This window comes from Hippoglossus stenolepis, chromosome 14, assembly GCF_022539355.2.
Source record: "Hippoglossus stenolepis isolate QCI-W04-F060 chromosome 14, HSTE1.2, whole genome shotgun sequence".
NCBI classification, from domain to species: domain Eukaryota; kingdom Metazoa; phylum Chordata; class Actinopteri; order Pleuronectiformes; family Pleuronectidae; genus Hippoglossus; species Hippoglossus stenolepis.
The window spans coordinates 20,238,745-20,259,436 of record NC_061496.1 but is presented as its reverse complement, the minus strand read 5'-3'; the positions used below and the strand labels follow the sequence as shown (position 1 = coordinate 20,259,436).

Genomic DNA, 20,692 nt, shown 5'->3' with positions numbered 1-20,692 from the left:
TTTATATTAAATATGCAGTCAAAGTTTGGTCATTCAAAAGTTGCTGTTTAGCACCAATTTCTTCATTTCTCAAACATACATCTAAGTAGCTGAAGCATCTTATATGAAATGTATAAATACAAACTGTCATTTTTTATATATATATGAAAAACACATGAAGGCAGATACACAAACTGGCCTCCAACCTTTAATTCATACTTCACGTTATTCTCTTGGTCTTTTATAAGGTCAGTTTATTGATAATCACAACACCCCCCCTTCTCACACATTATACATCACCTCAGACAAGAAGCCATTTAGCTTTCATCCCAAATATAAAAGGCTTACCAGGAAAAACGTCATATCCAAAAATAACTGCCTAGTCTGCATTTGAGAGGTGCACTAGATTATGAATTATTAAGCTCCTCTTCCTGTCTGGTTTGATCAACTTTAGATCTACCACAAATAGAACCACTAGATGTGCCGCCAGGGGGCGCTGCACAACCCCACTCAGGAAAAGCGCAGGCATCTTGTCCACAATCTGTTATAGTTCCTCATTGTATCGTTTGTTTAAATGTAGCGTTAAGAAGCAACAATATAACTCTGATAAGTTTACCAGGACTTTATTTAGCTGCAAATGGCTGCTGTCTACTCAGTGTATGCTTTTCAGTTAATGCTCCAATTGTTTTATTGTTGCACTATATATTTTATCACTGCAGGATGCCCATCAACATCTGGCAAAGAGACTGCAAATGAAAATTAGCAAATCAGCTAACTTATGTGCATTTACATTTGTATGAATGTTTAATAATGCACATTGTCCCTTTTCAAATAAAGAATACAATTAATTAATGAATTTAACTTTGTGTCAGTTTCCTACTTGAGTTTATGCATTTAACTTTTTTCTTGCTGGACTAATGTTAAAAATGTCAAAGATACTTTTACATAATAAAAGTCAAGGCGAAGCGAAAGACGACAAAAGTTTTATTTAGAAATTCACAGTTTCTAATGGCACTACATTTTTTTTGCAGTAACTCACTCCTGCTCAAAAATACTGTGCAGCTCTTCAGAGTAATCACAAAGAGAAAGAGAGAGATAGAGAGAGAAAAGAAAAAAGATAGCACTTTTACATGTAAGGTAGAAAAAAAAAAAACGAAAAATAAAAGGCATGAGGAGTCATACAAAGTGCACACTGAGCTCCAAGAATCTCTCCCCGTGGGCTTTCTCCCTAGTCGCTGTGTTATGTGTCTAGGTAGATTCATTAAAGTAGTCTTTCTCATAACACAGACTTGCACACACATACATGAGATCAACACCAAAACAAGATTCTCACATGCATACAGGTTTACACACACAAACATAAGATCATACACATTCAAAGAGGGTAAAAAACAACACACCTCATATTTAGCTCGGCTTGTGGAACATACAGAATCAAATTAATAGTGTTCCTAATCATTTACCGTGTTCCCTTTATTTAACAACAATGTCCTTATCTTTGCAGAGCACGTTACCATTCATGGTGGGGTGAACACAAAAAGCCAAAGAGCAGTGATGAGTGACTAAAAGACCGGTCGGGTCGGGTGCATGACGAGAGCGGGGCTGCGAAGACAGATGAGCGAGTGAGAGAAGCAGGTGTTTCAGAGGGATAAAGCATTTCAAGTCCCTAATGGGAAAATGTTAGAGTGGTTGATAAAAGCAAGCATTTAGGAAAAAAATATTCTTCACAGTCACAGAGAACGTCGTGCAAAAGATTCAGAGGTGACCCCGGCAGAGGAAGATATGTAAAGAGAAGCTGGTCAGGAGGTGACATGAGAGTAAAGTTAGAAGAGAGTTCTCCGTCACTGTCAAAGCCTACAACAAGTCCAACCGCACAGAGCCAATCAGAGACTGCATTCATACAGATAATGATTGCTTAGATTTTATTATTTAAAAACAAAACAAAAAGTTAATCTCTTTTTTCAACATCTGATCACCCCGCATTGCGTTTAAATATTAAACTCAATGCTGTTGAGGGCGAGTTATGAAATCACGAGTTAAAATCAGTTAGATGATCCTAACGAAGACACAGTAACAAGCACGCAGAAGACACACACTCCGTGTAGCTCGTTCCACTCCTTCCAACCACCCAGCAGCTCTGAACTAATACAAGAGCAGCAGCGTGACTATCTCGACCAACATGTAAATCAATACTCCGTTATCTTGTTGGGAACATAGGGTGCTGTAGGTACATGTGACTGCTGATATATACGTCTGACATATCAGGCAAACAGAGCTCGGGGCTGTTACGTCAGAGCCCAAGGTAAAATACAGAAAAAATAATAATAAAAAGAAGAGAGAAGGTCCATGTGGTTGAGCCATTCACCGTGACCGTGCGTCAGTACCGCTGAGTATATTCACCGTTATATTTTCTTTATAATATACTCATGTGGTAAACTACTGTGACACTGCAGGGAAGGGAAACTGTCGGACCAGTGCCTACTTCAGAGAAATCTGAAGTCATTTAAATAAATAAATAGATAAATAAAACTGGTCTGTCAGTCTTGACTACAGGGTCCCAGTAGTGTGTGTGTGTGTGTGTGTGTGTGTGTGTGTGTGTGTGTGTGTGTGTGTGTGTGTGTGTGTGTGTGTGTGTGTGTGTGTGTGTGAGATAGTGAGTCAATAGTGTAAACATTCAGCTCTGCTACCCAGTGTCCTCAGTCAGTACACTGCAGGAGGAAAATAAGAACTTTACATACTAGTTGTGACAATAATTCAAACAAAGCACATCTGTAACATGAGGAGCATGGCTCAGTTATCGGAATATGAAAGAAAAATAATAAAGTTCAGCTTCGCTCTAGCCTGTCGACACTCGCAGTAAATATCCAGCATCCTCACAGTCACAATATCCACTGATAAAAAGCACAACTTCTCTCAATTTGCTGTGTGATCAAAGGTTTTCGGGCCCAGCCCAAACTAAATCGAGGAGGACTCGTAAAGATCTACAGGCTGCTGCTGTTGTATTTGTAATCTGAGGTTTAGTGGAACACACGAGTGAAAGGACCAACACATTCAAACAGTTTCACTCCATGCAAAGACATTTTCTTCATTCAGCTCTGACGGTTGTTTCGGAGCAGACTGACAGAGACAAACCGAGAGTGAGACGTTTAACACTGGTCCCGTACGAACACCTGCAGTCATGTAAGGATGCAATGCCAAGACAGAAGGGATAAGATCAAAAATGATAGGGAGAATGAAAGAAGGATAAAATAAGAGGTTTGTGGTGCTCTACAGTTTTCATCCCAAAGGAGCAGCCTGATACTTCTTGGTGTGTGAAGAAACGTAGAGTTGAGGCCAATGTGCTTATCCATTAGAAAAAAACAACAAATATCTTGAACACACTTCAATGGATTTGACTTGTATCAATGAGTCACTCCCACCACAGTCTCTCTCGCTCTGCCCACTCCAACTATTCTTTACATTTCAGGTTTTCTTTTAGCAATAAAAAGGTCTGGAACAGATATAAAGGCACGTAACCGTAAACAGGTCTTTGACAGGAGTGGATAAGGACTGGATGATGTCGAACTACTGTTGCCAGAGCCATGTCAGATCCACGGTGCGCCCGGGTGCACGCGGGAAAAGTGGTTCTTTGGGATGCAGTAAGACCTTCTCTCCTTGTAAGTCCGCTACCATATAGCCTTGGTGTGTGTGTGTATAGAAAGTTGTGTCGAAGTGAAGTGTGAGTATTTCAGACATGTCCGGTGACGGCTGTCACTCCGATGGTCCCGACGCTGATCTCCTTGTTTCCCTTCATGAGCTGCTGCAGGCTGGGCAGAGAGGCGACGCTGTCCCCGGTCATAACGTGCGGGAACTGCAGTTCTGTCTGTCGCGACTTCCGCCGCTTCACAGAGCGTTTCTCCTGACGGGACTTGGTAGGGGGCTGCTGGAGGGGGATGCTTAGGCCGTGGCCGTTGCACAAGCGGTCGGAGGTGGGGGTGGGGGTGGGGAGGAGGGGGAGGCAGCTCGTGTAGGACTCCTCGGAGTGGATGGACGAGCAGCAGCTGCTGGTCTCGGAGAGGAGCTCCTTAGAGGCGCACGTGGTCAACGACGACACCTCCTTCGTGAAGGGAGGGGGAGGAACTGGTGGTGGGGAGGAGGAAGAAGAGGAGGAAGCGGGGGAGGAGGGGGGAGGAGGGCCGGGATTGGCCCAGGGAGGCAGGGGTGGAAGCCGTTACTCACGGGACCCCCGTTTGTGAGGGAAGCAGAGGAATTAGATGCCTTCAGAGTCTCAACCTTTTCCAATGACTTTGTCTTGCAACGCTTTTTCTACAGAAGGAAACATAACAGAGAGGAAGAAAATGATAAAAGAAGAACATTAAACTTTTAAAGCAAGACAAGATTCATGTAATAATACAATGTCATGTTAATCACTTATGTGCTCGACACTGAGGTCCCACAAACGGGTCAGAGAATGGTGGGAACGTTTGAAAGGGAATGGTGGATTCTAGGATTTCAAAAAAACTTCTCATCTACAAAGTATTTACAGCGGATCTGCGATATTAATCTGGATACATAATTCTGGATGTCCACAGTGTCAGCAAAGAAGTGGTTAACAGACATATCAGCTATGTGGAGGGGGGCTGAACGTATTGTACACACTGGACTGACACTAGAAAAACAACACAGCACTTAAAAAGTAAGGTGGCCATCACGGCCAACAGCAGCAGTCGGAAACAGACACTGTACCTTTTTCTCTGGAGAAAACCTTAGAGGTTCTACAATGTACAAGTCATCTGGACCTACTGGGGAGGGGAGAGAGGGGCCAGGTTAATGATGGAATGGCAAACAGGAATACATACATGTAACAAGCGTGACGTGACCTTGCAAGTAGTTTCAATAAATAAATTATAGCACAAATCATTTAGCTTAAAATATAGAATTAAGCCTAAATCACAGTAATCATCATGTTTTAACTTATTGTTAATTACTACTTGCAAACGTCTACAATGAGCCAGCGAAGCATCGTGCTCTATTATCACACTCTTAAGCCTGCATGTGGAGACAAGCTGGCAATGACAGCCTCAAGGGCAAACACACACACATGCACACACACATGCACACACATGCACACACACGCGCAGTCATGTCTCCATGACTTCAGATAATTACTCTTACCTTAACTACAGTTACTACTTGCCTTACCTAAACCTAACTTAATGTAATGAATTAAGTTATGGGACTGTGTAAACTGATTTAGGTCCCCACAACATCAGAAATACCTGGACCTCACACGCACACACTTACACACTTGAGGGATAATGAACAGCAGAGGGAGTTTTAAGTTTCATGAGACAAGGACTTGATTCTTGTATTGCCTGCACCAGCCTCTCCCTGAGGAGTTATCTTGCTCGAGGCAGCAGGAACAACCAGGGATATCAGCCACTGAGCATGGCAACATGAGTGAGAGGAGACAGTGGAGGGATAGAGACAGAGGGACAGTGGGAAAGAAAAAGAAAGAATGAAGAAAGAGTGGGCAGTGCTTGGATGTGGACAGTTATATAGTAAGATCCACACTGAAACAGGTCCACACAATGCAATCTTTGCCATGATCTACGACTGAAATATCCAGTCTCAGTGCTGCTTATGTTCTAATGGCAAATACAGAGGGAGAATCACAGTAGACAGAGAAGCTGCGAGGGCAAATTGAAGGAGAAATATTTTGCTGTGTGTGTGTGTGTGTGTGTGTGTGTGTGTGTGTGTGTGTGTGTGTGTGTGTGTGTGTGTGTGTGTGTGTGTGTGTGTGTGTGTGTGTGTGTGTGTGTGTGTGTGTGTGTGTGTGTGTGTGTGTGTGTGTGTGTGTGTCTTACCTTCTGTAGAGGACAGATGAAAGGACTTAGAACGAACCAGCGGACAGGTAACCCTGCGCTTCAGACTCATGTCGTCGTAAGAAGAAAAGCATCTGACAAGGAAATATCAATATCATCAGGAATGACAGCTTTAGGTGAGAAGTCTGGAAGTGATCCAATAAGTTTTACTGTGTGTGGGAGCTCAGTGACAGATCTGAGAGTGGTGGAATCCCTTAAAAATGAATTAATGAATCAAAAGCCAAACACACAGAGATAAAATGTCCCGTCTACACCAGAAGGAGTGTGTGTGAGTGGCAAACCTTTTAGGGCTGGGGTAGTGGTTGCTCTTGGGCAGCACAGCAGCAGTGGCGCTGGGGCTGGGAGAGGAGCTGCGGCAGCACTGCAGACACAGCAGGAGGCCCAGAGACAGACACAGAACCAGAGAGACCACCAAGTAGCTCTGACGATCAGACACCTGCGGAGGAAAACGTCAACAGGCTAAATCAAAAGCTGGGGAAATCACATACATCTGAAATGTTAGCATTTTGTGAGCAATAGCCTGCATACTGTATTAAAACCATCTCTTTTTTTAAGAGAAGGGACGACTCGAGTGCCACATTAGTCAATAGCAAGTTGTACATTCTATGTGCTAATATGATCTTATTGCAAAGTTCCCGCCCCCAAATGGGCTAAAATTGTATCCTGGGAAACACTAAGTCATTCAAGTCAGTAAAAATGGCCGATTCTATACCTGCATAATCTCTATAAACAGATTCTGCATGTGAACATGTAGAATCTGTTGGCGAAATTTGATCTTCATGCTGCAGCGGAAAAAAAGCTTATTCTGGGAATAAATCAAATATTTGCAATATACTGGAACTCATGTTTCATTTCTTTCCTTGAAGTAAAACGAACCACAATGTTGTTGCATGTGAATGTCATCATGTACTTTCTATATGTACACAGCCTAGTGATTTATCTCCCTCTCTCTCAGTAATATCACCAACATCTACGACTGCTAATGAAAAGAAAACTGCGGATAAAGTCCGAACCCCATTCTCCGGACTTTATCTGCAGTGTCATGTCTGAAAATGGCTTATGTGGAAGTTACCTCTCTCTGCAACAGGCTGACGGCAGCAGTGAGATTTAACATCAGTTTAGTGACGTTCTCCAGCTGGTTCTGCAGGAGCTGGATGGAATCTGTCTGCTTCTGGTCCTGGAAACACACAGAGGAGACAACAGATACTGAGCTGTCAGACAATCTTACCAAATACTCGCAGGTATTCACTGTGCATAGGTCAACTGTTCTTGGTCTGACGGAGTGAATACAAACTGACCTGCTCTTCGGCGATGCGGGAGGTGTTCTGCAGTTTGATGATGGTTTTATTGAACGCTCTCTGCATCTCTTCCATCTGTTTACGGTACCTGAACGAGACAAATCAAAAAACCACAACGTGTCAGCAATTTACACAAGGTAAACTAGGGCTGTAGTCGATTGCTTGGTCATTATGTCCTGGTCCGTGATGGCTCAGTCTCACTTATGTTGTTCACTTATTTAACAATTATTGAACACTTACTCTGAGTCTGCTCCAAACTGACAGACACATAAAAAAAGTTTTAACTTGATAAAACTAAATTATATATTTTTTCCACCTGAGGTAAATTTCAGTCAACCAAGTTTTTCTTTGGTTGACTACAGCTCTAGTGTAATTTTTTACAAGTTGCAGCTTTGTTTAAAAAAAAAAAAAGCAACCTGCAGTTGTTATTACTAAATCATTCTCATTGTGTCCAGTGGTTTTACCTCTGGCTCAGCTCCTCCAGGTATCTGCTAGACAGACTCATGTTCATCTCCAGAGCTTTGATCCTGTTGTTCAGCCTCATGAACACGCTCTCCTTCTGGCTGGAGCCATGCACCGCTCCCCCGTTCAACAACATGCCATTTCCGTTCCCCCCCCCGCCATTGTAGTCTCCCCCATTCTGCAACTCTGCATAGAAGTCTGTGGCGGCACGATGGACATTGCTGTTCCCATTAGCGCTCAACAGGTCCTCGTCCACTGTGTCGTCCACCCGATAGGGTTCTCCGGTCTGAGTGATGTACTCCCCCTGCTCCCCGTGAGTCTGAGATGCCTGGACATTGCGTCTCTGGGAGTCCCCGCTGTCTGTGCCTGAATTTACAGCATCTGTGTGAGTATCAGTGAGTAGAGCCGATGTTGGCAGTTCAGTGGGAGGGGGGATCAGGTCTTCAGGCCTTGATGCAGTGGGGAGAGGCTGAACGGGCTGCTCCTTGACAGGAGGAACCACAACACCAGGAGAGGCCGTCTCAGGGGACACAGGCTGTGAGGGAGAGCTGACAGTGAGGGAGGGGCTGGCACTGCTGGCCTGCTGCGTCTCTGGGATAGAGGCAACATGGAGGGGTGGTGTAGGGACAGGGTTCAGGGCTGCGTCTTTGATGGGAGGTAGCAGCTTCTCCTCATGCGTGGGGGTCGGCCGCGTCAGAGAACTGTGGATGTCTGAGAAACTGTGAGAGGGGATGGTGGAGGTTCTACTCGGCTCCAGGTGGATGCTGATCTCTGGAGTAAGTGCATCAGGCATGTGATGTGTGTAGGTGGTGTGCACCTCACCCAGAGATTTGTCCTCATTTTGGCCCTTAGGCAGCTCAGTCTCTGGAGCTTTTTCTGTGAGGGGAAGGGCGTCTTGTGGAGGTGTGGGGACAGGGACAGGGATTACTGGCGGCGTGTGTGTGAGGATAGGGGTGTTTGCAGCAGCGTGAGTCTGTGTTTGAGCGCTCAGCTGCCTCCGCCGAAGGCTGCGGAGCCTCCCCTTCGCCAGCCTGGCCGAGCACCAGCGGTGAAGCAGCTCCGGCAGAGTGGCCATACAAGACAGAGACAGAGAGGAGAGCGAAGCGAAAGGACAGTACTTCTGGCTCTCCCACTGGTTCCTGTCTGCCTCCTTCCTCGTCGTCTCCTCCTCCCTCTTCTCCTCCTCCTCCTCGCCCTCCTCTTCCATAAGGGTGACAGTTGACTGTCTGGGCTCTTCGTCGTCCTCCTCCTCTACCAGAGTGACAATCTGTCTGTCCTCAGGGGAGTCGGACGAGGAGGGAGAGGGTGTGGAGGAGTCCTTGGAGATGTTCGAGTCCTCCTGGGTTACAGGGTCTTCAGGTTCTGCAGGCTCCAGTCTGAAAGAAAGATTGGGAAACAACAAAGAACTTTATTGTTTTTTTGGGAATAAAATAGAGGAAAAGTGATGTAACTGCTCCACCTTGTATGGTCAATAAATAAATTCACATTCATGGTGCTTCGTTTGTCTGTTTGTCCTTACTCTGCAGGGTCGGGAAGTGTTTCAGCTGGTGTACTTTTAACTTCAGTAGTTCCCTTCTTTTCATTCTCCTCTGTTGTTGTGTTACCTGGTACTTTGACAAAAAAACATACAACAACAATTAACAAACTGGGAAGACTGATCAAACTTTACAGCTGCCTCAGACCCACAGATCTCGGCATTGGCAAACTTCTCCCCAGGTCCTATGTGGCTGTAGTTAAGAACAGAGACCTCATTCCTGAGACTGTGTGGCTGGCAGGCTCATGTTTGGGTAAGTCAGAAATACAGGGAACCAGTCTAGTCCAGTTATAATCGTGCTCTCTCGTACACCCTCTCCTTTACTCTTGTGGGTGTAAAGGGGAAGAGAACTTTTACTGCAGAAAGGCAGCAGGAAGTTAGACACTACAGAGTTTCTCCTTTGAAAACAACTGTACAGGATGTAAACTTCATATATGACAGTTCAGGGTTTCAATTTTCATCTTTCAATCCGCGTTTTTGAGTGTTCTCAGCTTTTACAAAGATTCTTACACTTATTTTGAAGAGAAGCACAGCGCGTATAAACAAAATATAAGAAGAAGGTTAAATCTGGTTGCCACTGGGGAAAAGCTGAGTGAGAGAGTTGTGTTTTTTTTTTAACTCGTGTGGTGAACAGGCTGAGGAGCAACCTCGGCGTCACAGGCCCAATTCATCCGAGCTCTTTTCCAAGAAGTAAAACACAGCAAGCCAAAGTTCTGCTGAAACGCTGCTGCAGACCTCCTGCCAAGAGCCAAATAAACATCTGGCTCTCTCAGCACTTACACACATGAACATTCAGGCCATACATATGCTCATACCTTACAGAAGGACGGTACAGTGACCCAGTTTTAGAAGCAGTTAATCTATACAATATGTGGGAGGGCCAGTGGTTAGAGACAAGGGGAGGAGGATAAAAAGCAGTTGTAAAGTGAGAACAACCAGCGCACAGGAAGAAAAGAAAAGTTGAGTTCTTCCGTGAGTGTGGAATGATTACTGAGGAATTAACAATAAGATCTGTGAAAGAACAACTCGTGTTCTGTACATTTTCTCAAGAAAAGACTTAATCATTGGAATTAATCTATTCTATTCATAAACACTGTGTGGAACAGTTGTCGGCCATAATTTTGCCTTTTCAGTTTTTGAGAGATATGGACACACTGATTGGACGCAACTCTGGGTCATCACAACGCTTTCACCCCTCACCTACTGTTGGTTTTTGTCAGCATGATTACACCAAAACTACAGATTTCCATGAAATTTGGACAAACATGAACCAAGAAAGAATCCATCAAATAGTGTGGATCTGAACAAAGGTGGGGATCCAGGATTTTCCATCACTTTCTTTAACAATGCATTTAATGACATTTTCACAGATTTTCTCAGAGAATAATTCATAGATCTCAATGAAAAAATATGAGGTATATTTAGGGGACTGATATCAACGAGTGTGGATAAAAATGCAAAAAAAGATCCAGAACACATTTAAATGAGGATTAATAAGGGGATAGGCTTCTTTAAACTGCTGTATGGTAACAAATAGGGAAACAAACTTGTATCTCCCACCGATGTGTAGCTAAGATAATGTGGATTCAGTTGGGAATCTTCTAGTTTAGATCTAGTTTTAGAACTATGTCCAAACAATCATGACGGATTTGGTGCAGAATTTAAGGGGACTGTTGGGCCTTGGCTGAGATATGCGAGAGGAATTCTAGTTTGCGGAATTGTTTTTTTCTACTTTTATCTCATTCTGTTCAACTGGTGAACCCTTCCTCCTGCAAAAGTGAAATGAGTAAAAGTAGATTTATAGAAATATACAAAACCTACAAACCACGACTGAACCAATCAAATGCTCTGCAGGAATGAGAACGTTATGGGGTCAAACTGGATGTGTGACTCATGATTAAAGAACTGAGAGTTACTTTGTGTGATGTCCTGACCTAGAAATGATTAATTGTAGCCTAAGGGTAAACCAGTTGTTCCTCATATTGCCCAGTTACGAGGGGTGGCTGCTTAAAGAAATATAAAATATCAGTATAAAACTGAGAAGCAAAACTCTTTCAACAAACAACTTATGTTTGTGTCAGTGACACAAACATAACAACTGAGCAGAATTAGGAAATTAAATTTGAATACTATACTGATAAATGTTTTAAATGCAGCATCCCACAAAGATAACTTTAAAGGCACAGACAGTCGAAATGTTTGTCAGACTTTTGACTTCTTAGGTCAGAAAGATGAGACAAGATTCAGGTGAAAAAACAGCAATAGGGACATTTATAATATGGATGTAAAGGTGAAGCAGGACAGAAAACAAGGACGTAATGTTACCTGCTATTTGTGCTCCACCCTCCAGCTCCGACTTGCCGCCTAGCACGTTAGCAGCAATGTTATTCACCATGTTTAGGATGGCGTCTAAAGGGAAATGAAACAAGAGACATATTTCAACTGAGCCACAAGCTTTGACATTTGTTTTTCCATTTTGCTTTTCTCTGACATTGCATTTCTGAACTGCATTGTACCTCTCTATCTTTTAGTTTGAGATTCAGACCTATAGAGTGAGGACATCTTGGCTATGTGAGGACATTTCCAAGTAGAGTACAAGTTTGTGCAGGTGATCTTAATTATCAAGATGGATCTCAGTTTCAGCACAATTAAATCTTATAATCTCATGATTTCAGCTGCATTGTTATGATATATTTTACACCATTTAGTCCTTATTAGTGTAGATAGATATACATGTACATACTGGTCGCTGAGCCAAGCAGGTTTTTAGAGCCCTTGTCCTCTGACGGTTGGTAACCAGGAGGATAATCTGAAGACAAAGAAAAATAAAACACAATAAATAAAACAGAATAAAATTACATCAGCCTCAACGTGATACGAGTTATTCTTTCATAGAATTTTGCCCTAAAATGATCAAACAATGTGCCCAGAATAGAAGGACTGGAAATGGTTACTCCGCATTAAAAGACAGCTGATGTTAATGGTTAACTCTCGTCCAAGGTGTTTGGTGACTAAGTTACAGGACAACTCCTCTCAGGGTCCAAGTATTTACAGCACATGTGTTGTTCAGTCAGGTGATGCAGCTTAACTATACGTTTGTGCTCGTTCTTCTTCGGTTTGTTGTAAAGTAAAGAGATGATTTGCAACCAGTGTTGAAAAGGAAGTTGAGCAACTTGTCACCAACTCACCATAGTCTTCATCCAAGTACTCCAGTCTCTCTGAAGGGTACTGGGAATCTGCTATCTCCTCATACTCCTCCACCATGCTGGTACCAAACACCCTACACAAAACACACAACCACACTATGTTACAAAAACAAACCAACCTACAGATAAGGTTATGGGTGGTTGTTACCACACAGTAAGAAGAGGAGTATTTGTGTGTGTGCGCGCACGCGGGTGTATATTCGGCAAAGAACAGAGACATGTATAAAGAACCTTGATAATTCTCCTGGGTGAGTTCTTCTGCAAAGAAACTTTACCTTCTGAAAGATAAAACAGTGTCTTTCTTCACCTGAAACATCATCCTAATATGTTGTATAATGTATAATATAGTGTGGATACCGAACCCGTTAGACCCCCTAGTCCAGACATGATAAGTCGAGCTGGGTTTGCAGAAAAACTTTGAAATGATATTCATGTTCAGGTCAGTCATGTTGACTGGGCTGATTTGCGGAACAGGGAAACACAAACTCAGTGCAGCTTATATTTACTGCCTCGGGCTCAGGTCGGGTTCAGACACAAAAAAAACAAAACAATGCCCGTCGGGTTGGGCTCAGTTAGTTTTCTCTCAGGTGTCCCGAGCCGCTCTCTTGTTCAAAACGTACAAGGAAATCTTTCACTTTGTTTTATTTCATTCCAATTTAGATTTTTTTTTTAAATCAGCAGGCAGGCCTATTAAGAGAAACTGGATTGGGAAGAGCTACTTTCTATCTTACCTGATGAGACTGAGGGGACAGAAGTGTTCTGATCCAAAGTGTGAGAGGAGTTCAACCTGCGGCGAAAAGGGACAAAGGGTTAACGTGAAAACATCCACACATTCACAACCCAATCCATATACCCATAATCTACCAAATATGTGAAGATTAATACTAATAGTACCAAGCTTTCACCAAATATTTTGTGTGCACGTTTAAATGTCTATATATCTTTCGCATGCATTAAAGATGCTGTGCCAAAGCTCAGAGAAAAGAGTGCTAACCTTTATGTACTTGATGAACATCTGATGCGAGAGGAAGACAGGAGAAGGACAGAAGGAGAGAGAAATAAAAACAAGAAAAAGAAATGAGTAAAGACTGATTCAAGCTACAAGCAAGTCAGGAATCTGATTACAGTTTGGCTCTTTCCTAAGACAAACACACTGCTGACATGTTCCACATCAATGTTCTGTAACAAGTCCACAGGCAAGACACAAAGCAGTGGATTAAGAAAAGGAGCAAGCAAGACAGAGGGACAGACGAAGACCAACTGAGGACAGATGCAAGACATAAGACAACAGTTAGAAGCTGCTTAACTCGGAGAGATAGCTGAAGCAGATAATCCTGAATCATTCGAGACAAAACCAGTTTATGTAATAAAACCATTTTTTCACGATAGAACACATGACCCAGAGGAAGCACCCACACATGACACCCACAGTCACCACATGAAAAGGATGATCATCTGAGCATAAACGAACTGCCGAACAAGTGAAGACACAGCGACGATTTAGGAGGCAGGAGTGTGGGGAGAGGGACAGCTCACAAAAACACAGACGCTTTGATTACAACACACCAAACACTGAAATTCAGATTATTCAACAGTAACTGACACCAAAAAATGAAAAGAAACCCAACACATACACATTATTTTCACTGACACACAGAGTGTTTCAGTCAGAATGGAACACACACACCAGAAAAGACAGTAAAATAAATATAAATACAGTTAACAAAACATTCAACAACAAGGAGGCTGTACTGTATGTCACTAAACAAAAAGGAATGGATGTCCGTCTTGTACATTTATGCTGCATTATAAAATGAAATGTATTAATTTGGGAGAAATTGTGGATGAAGAGCTGTGGGCAGTAATGACTGTAAACCCTGCAGTCAAGAGTAGGTGGTAGAGCAACTTAATTAGAGAGGAGTAGCAACTGAAAACTGGGTGAACTGGGTTTTAAAATGATTGAGTTTAGAGTTATAATTCAAATGCTTGAAAATCTAAAGTTTGAATTAATCTTTGTGAGCAGAGGACAAACAATTGCAATCCTTTCGTTTCAAAAGAGTGTGAAGCAGCGGGGGATCATGGGAGTTGTTTTCTTCACCATCACTGTCCAAGAAAACCAACGCGATGCGACTCTGCGGGCAAACCCTGTTCACGGATGAGGTCATGTATAAAGTTTATTCACATTACATAGGAAATGAATAATTGTGATGCATTACGAGTGACCAATACAAACAGTGGAAGGAAAAAACAGCCAATTGGCTAGCGGTCACTTTCTTCTTTCCCATAAGCCATTTGCCCCGGAAGCCATAGCAGAGACGGGTAAAGCAGAAGAAATTAAAAGGCGATCAAAATAAAATGTCCAGCTACCTGGAATAAAACCACAAATTTCTCTGGGTTTGAACATTGTTGGAAACATTTTGGATAATGCAAGTACACAAGTTCACAAAAAATATAACATAGGTTAAGACATTTTAAGGAAGAATTGTAACATGTTATATTTTTAGGTGTATCCACCCTTACAAGTTCTTACAAGTACAACTCAGTCATGAGCAGAAACCCTGACAGTCATTCGCACATTCTTCATCCAGTTGAGGGAGGGGGTGACCGGCAGCAATGAGAGCAGGGCTAATTTACCATGAAGTCATAAGAAGGTCCCCTGAGCTTTAAGCCATGTGTATCAATGCATCTCTGTGGATATTTATATACTAAACTCTGCAGGAAGAACTAATTCATTGCTAATCATTCCCTCTCCTTCAGACATAAATTTTCTGTTGTAGCAGTGAGAAGAAAAAGGGCGTACCTTCACATATTTAGCGTAAAGCTGCTCATCCAGTGGGAAGCTCTGGACGATGCGCTCATCGCGGCCATGGAAAGTACCCAGCTTTACCCACTTGTTGGTAGGATATCTGCAAACGGAGCAAATGAAAAAGTAAGATGTGTGTGTCTGAGGGCCACACTGCACTTACAGGGAAATCTAGCATGTTATCGTAGGCTGGATGCAAATGTCAAATGTATGACTAGAGGTCTGTGCTCCCATGATAAACGATCTATGAGTTGTGGTGCGAGAGGACGCTGAAAATACCAAAGTTTGAGCTGATAATAAAGGGAAAAAAAGACGTCTAACTAGTGATACTGCTGTTTGAGGAGGTGATTTACCAAAATCACAACTTGATAAAATTAAATGTTTAACTTGGTGGCAATAAATTGTACATCAAGGGTTCATGTTGGTGAATTTTACATTTTATATAGATGTTATAATTTTGACTACATCTGTGTTAGAAAATGCAGTGTCAATTCACTTGCAGCTATGATTAAGGTCAATATAATAATAAAAAGTTTCTTCTATCCATACTCCCTGATAATATCCAGTTGCCTTTTACTTTACTGCCAGCTTCGTATAGTGTGACGTGTATGCATCGACAATGATGCACTGGGAATGACACTGTGACCGATTAGCATAGTGTCACACAAAGACCCTGTTCAGGACTGGTATTAACATCCGTCCTGAGAGATCTGATCACAAGTGGACAGCTCTAAGTTCATGTGTTAACCCCTGGCATTAAAATATGTCCCGAATGGGTCTCCTGTGACCAATTGTGATCAGATCTCACTTCTCCACTCTATAGTCAAAAAAGACAAAATTGTGTTGTTTTTTTAACCAGCCGGAATTTACAGATGTGTCTAATGTGACCGTGTTTCTGTGCGTGACGCGTGTGTCAGCATGAACAAGTCAGTGAGAGAGAGAGAGTGAGAGTGAGATGAGTGAGTGAGGTGAGTGAGAGAGAGAGAGAGAGAGAGAGAGAGAGAGAGAGAGAGAGAGAGAGAGAGAGAGAGAAAGAAAGAGAGAAAGAGAAAGAGGAATCAGGAGGGGCTGAATGAGTTTCGTGCAGCTGTGCAGTGAATAAAGATTTGACCAATTTAAGAGAAGTATCAATCATTATGTGGTGGTCAGTCTTGATATTGTAGCCGTAAACACATCAACATATGGTCACTGAGAAGCATAAAAATGTGTTTGATTCATTATGAAAGTGTAGCAGGTCAGTGGACGTCTGCTGAGTAGGCAGTACTTCATATGTGGCCCAGGACAGATTTGCGTTCGCACAGTGAAAGCAATGTGTCGATAGACCATCTCTAAATGGGGTCTGATCTCAGGACGCATTTCGGTGAGTTCAGACTTGAACTTATTGCTGACCACATGGGATTGGACCACTCAGGACAGATACCAGGTCTGAATGGGGTCACAAAGTGTGATCGGGGCTTTTTATATGTCGCAAACCAACCACAGTACCTATGAGAAAATGCCGATTCAGTCTGAAATGTAACGCCAGTGTATGAGGGATTGTGTGCAAATGTAAAAAGACAAAAGGGAGTATACCTGTCACTGATGGACACCAGAAAGTCTTTTGGTGTTGATGAGAAGAGTTCAAAGTTAGCGATATCCAGCTGCTTGACTTGAATAGGCTCACAGAGCTCTATCACAAACCTGCAAAGAGGTTAAAACACAAGGTTCATTCAAAGGTGTACTGAAATATAGCTATGTTCTATATGAACTGTCTATTATGGGTGTGTTTCATTGTACTCACCAGATTTTGTTGCTGCAAGGATTCAGCATGTAAAGGTCCATGTTTTCCATGAGAATTGCTGAAGTGCTCTGAATAGGAAACCGAGGCAAAATGAACGAGTGAGTGAATTAGCATCCACAATCACTTACTATATTTAGTTATTTTACAGCTATTTAAGTTAACATCACCAAATTAACTAAATTTAATAGTTTACATCACCAAATAAACTAAATGTTTAACTTAAATGTAAAATGTGTCTCATCCATCTGCTGACACAACATGACAGAACGACCTCTGTATCCTTTGCTGTGTGAGAATGTGTGTGTCTGTGTGTCAGCGACGGAAGTAACGCGTGTTTAACCTTGGCCTCGTTGTTGGCAGACAGTATCTTGGCTCCACACTCCACAGATGCGTAGTTATTCTTAAAGTTCTTCTGGACCTTCTTCACTGGATGGGGGCTGCCGCTGGTCGAGGTGTGGAGAGACTGACCTGAGTAGAGGGGAGGGTTACATTAGAGAGACTGGAAAAAGAACATTGCCTGCGACCAATGAGTTGAGAGGTTACGCAACACACATAAACACACGCTCTGCTGACCAATGCACATTGCGTGCACAGGGAAAAAGAGATGTGAGAGAGATGTGAGAGAGAGAGAGATGTGAGAGAGAGATGTGAGAGACCGCGAGAGAGACATGAATAGAACATGAGGAAGGAAGCAAATGAGACAGATAGAGGTAGACAATGTTCAAAAAACAACAAGATGAGATGCAGCTTATAAAAGGACACTTTGTCTACAAAAGCAATGATGATATCTGTGTCTGCATCACCAAGTGAGATTAATATCATCAAGGATAATATTGGAGTTACACAGCTTTGCGAGACTAAAAACTCTGAAGCATCTTGTGGACCTAAAAATAAAAATAGAACTGGATGGGTGCTCAGTAGTTTATACCTCCACCAAGGCCCAACAGTCCCCTTATGAATAATCAAAAATGCACAGCACCATTTCTCGCAATGTTAAAGAAAGTGAAAAATAATGACAGCATCCACCCCCTGATTTTGATCCGCAAACAAATTTTATGGGTTTTTCCTTGAGTCATGCCCCACCCCTAGTAGTTTGTATGTAATCTTGCTAAATAAACAAACAAGCACACGCAGATGAAAACATACCTTCCTTGGCGGAGGTAATTATTTGGACACGACATTCATTTTTTTATGCTGTGCCTTTCATACGTACCAAAATGGGCATTTTAATGATGACTGCACTTACTTTTCTCCTTCTCGACCTCCATGACTTGTTTCTTCCACTCGTCAAAGGTGGGGATATCTTCTTTGCTGGGCACGGTGGGATCAGCCTCTTTGGCAACGCTGGCGTCCCCTGCCTGGAAACCACAGACAGGTGTAACAGTCACACAGGTGCAGAATGACCTGAACTGCAAACCAACCATTAGTATCCTAATCCCAGTAACAATCAGCAGGGTTAACTAAGTTAAATTCAAATATCATAAAGAATGCAATCCAATATCTTTTTCATTGGCATGACGACTTAACTACGAGTTCTTCTCTGCAGATTACATAAATTAATCTAGGTTTTGGAAAAAATTTGCTATTAGTCACTTGTTCTATAGCTAACATTGCTGTCGACGACTTGCATGCTAGAACCACTGAGAAATAGTTGGTGGTAGTCAGCTAGCCTGTGGCCACTAAAGCATTGAGCTGTGAATAATATTTTGATGCATTATATAAGCGCCCTTTTGGACCTCACAAAAGCGTCTGAGCCTTAAAAATCCCCCGACTCAGACGATCTCTTATGTAAACATCAACAGTTAGTGCCAGCCTCTATGCAGATTAGTCAACAGATCTTAGCGCCACAACAGCAAAATAATGCAGAAATGAGAAATGGACACAATCCCCCCCCAAGGTCTGGTACAGCCCCATGGAAACAATCATCTTTAATTATGCTTCATCCTTGAAAAAAAAACAAAAAAAACAAGCTGACTCAGTATTTCCCAAATGAAAGATTCAAAGCTGCCCTTTGCTGGAGCAGCTGTGCCCACACTGAATATTTACCTGGCCATGAGTTTATGCAACATTTTACTGGGCAAAAAGATGTGGACAAATGAACGCAATTACAGACTACAGCCGTTTTGACACCTGAAAGTCTGGACCGTTGTCCGAACCAAGGTTTGTGTCACTTACCTTGTTTACATTTGATGCAGCTAGTTTTGGTTTTACATTGCAATTTAGGGAGCGCAGTAAAGACTTTTGTATGACATACGTGCGTCCTTTCATCATCACCCATGTAAGCTGCATCTACCTATAGTTGACATTGATTGGTTTGTAGATCGATGTCTGCCTGTTGTCTGACTTTGGCATGTGGTCAATTTAACTATTGCATTCGCTAACTTTTACGAAAAAATTGTCTTTCCATTTGTATTTAGAAAATGAATGGCTCTGTTCACTTCGTTAATGTCTGTGTTATCACTATGGTATTACTACCAAACAATTAACGTCTTCTTTGGTCGGTCGAAACTCCGAAGCATCCCCCCCCAAAAAATGTTCACACAGCAAATTAACAGAGCCATGGTTCACTTTGATCCGGAACGAGACCATGTAATTTAGTTGGACTCAATTTTGGTCCATTCGTCTGGACCATGGTCCGAGGCCGCTTTCACACTTGTTATTTGGGTTCGGACTAAACTGAAAAGTGTGAAGGCCTGGACCAGACAGGGTAGGTGTCAAAGCACCCTAATACGTCACCTGAGCCATGTATGTTGACCCTGCTGTGTTCAATTAAAATACAGCTTCCACCTCTGTCCAATGATTATATGGATTAAGTTCTATCAGTCACATTTTTTATCATGACACCTTCAGCACTGTGATGTCTCTGCCTATGGCAATCTGCTCAAAACGCTTCTTATACACTTGGGAACAAGCTGCTGACCTGCTCTTCTTGCAGATGCTGGGAGGTGTTGCCCTCCTGGTCCAAATCCAACAGGCCATCCTCCAGCCTCTGCTGCTGTTGTTCCTGATCCACAAGGCCCGGTGTAGACTGGACCTCTGCTTCTGGACCAGAACTGGATCCCTGGTCTGACCGCTGGTGTTCTATGACAGCCTCGTCCACTCTACAGTACAGACATGGGGCAATGAGGTGGGGAGAGAGAACGAATTGGAGGGAAGAGAGATAGTGGAGAGGGGAAGAATAAGGATAGAGAAGAAGACAAATAAGTGGATTGCAATGTTGGACGCATGGTGCCTACAAAAAAAAGATATACAGTTTATTTGACAGCATTGACAGTCCTTGTTGTGAGCAGGCAAAACGATGGAAAAAGGAAATGAAAAAACAAAAAAAAAATAGAAGTAAGTGGAGAGCAAGGCCAGCGATCGACGGTTGCGCACAGCAGAGAGGTGCAACTTGTACCTTGATTACCTGTCTCTGCGCTCTGATTGGCTTCTGGGCTTTAGATACTCACCTGAAGAGAGGGATGCCAAAAGGGGAGTTTTCACAGGTTGCCAGTTCGGGGGGGATGACCCCGCACTGTGAATCAGAGTGCTCAGCAAAGACAAAGATGTCTACTGGGAGTTCATCTCCTGCATTGGCAGCTCGCGCTGCACTGAGGGAAAGAAAGGACATGGCGTTTACCACACCTCCTTACACTGGGGGAAGTAGGAGAGAGGAAGGTGGGTGGGAGAGAGGAAAAGAAGGGGACAAGGAGGTGCGATCAAAAAAAAAAAAAAACAGCAGGAGACAGAGGGGGCAAAAGAAAGAGAAAGATGGACAAAGGGATGT

The 20,692-nt window shown here is 42.8% G+C and overlaps 1 protein-coding gene across 1 annotated transcript in view; it reads right to left on the bottom strand.

The window, feature by feature from the left end:
* Positions 1 to 946: 946 nt before the first annotated feature.
* suco (SUN domain containing ossification factor) overlaps positions 947 to 20,692 on the bottom strand; it is a 42,044-nt gene continuing 22,298 nt past the window's right edge. Inside the window, 21 exon segments of the mRNA XM_035177647.2 lie at positions 947 to 4,120; positions 4,123 to 4,284; positions 4,705 to 4,760; positions 5,826 to 5,917; positions 6,125 to 6,279; positions 6,916 to 7,020; positions 7,142 to 7,229; positions 7,606 to 8,979; positions 9,123 to 9,213; positions 11,463 to 11,546; positions 11,881 to 11,946; positions 12,326 to 12,417; positions 13,075 to 13,130; positions 13,338 to 13,358; positions 15,144 to 15,249; positions 16,719 to 16,826; positions 16,927 to 16,994; positions 17,267 to 17,394; positions 18,173 to 18,284; positions 19,847 to 20,027; positions 20,376 to 20,516. Coding sequence (XP_035033538.2) covers positions 3,707 to 4,120; positions 4,123 to 4,284; positions 4,705 to 4,760; positions 5,826 to 5,917; positions 6,125 to 6,279; positions 6,916 to 7,020; positions 7,142 to 7,229; positions 7,606 to 8,979; positions 9,123 to 9,213; positions 11,463 to 11,546; positions 11,881 to 11,946; positions 12,326 to 12,417; positions 13,075 to 13,130; positions 13,338 to 13,358; positions 15,144 to 15,249; positions 16,719 to 16,826; positions 16,927 to 16,994; positions 17,267 to 17,394; positions 18,173 to 18,284; positions 19,847 to 20,027; positions 20,376 to 20,516 — 3,700 coding nt within the window. The 3' untranslated portion in view covers positions 947 to 3,706.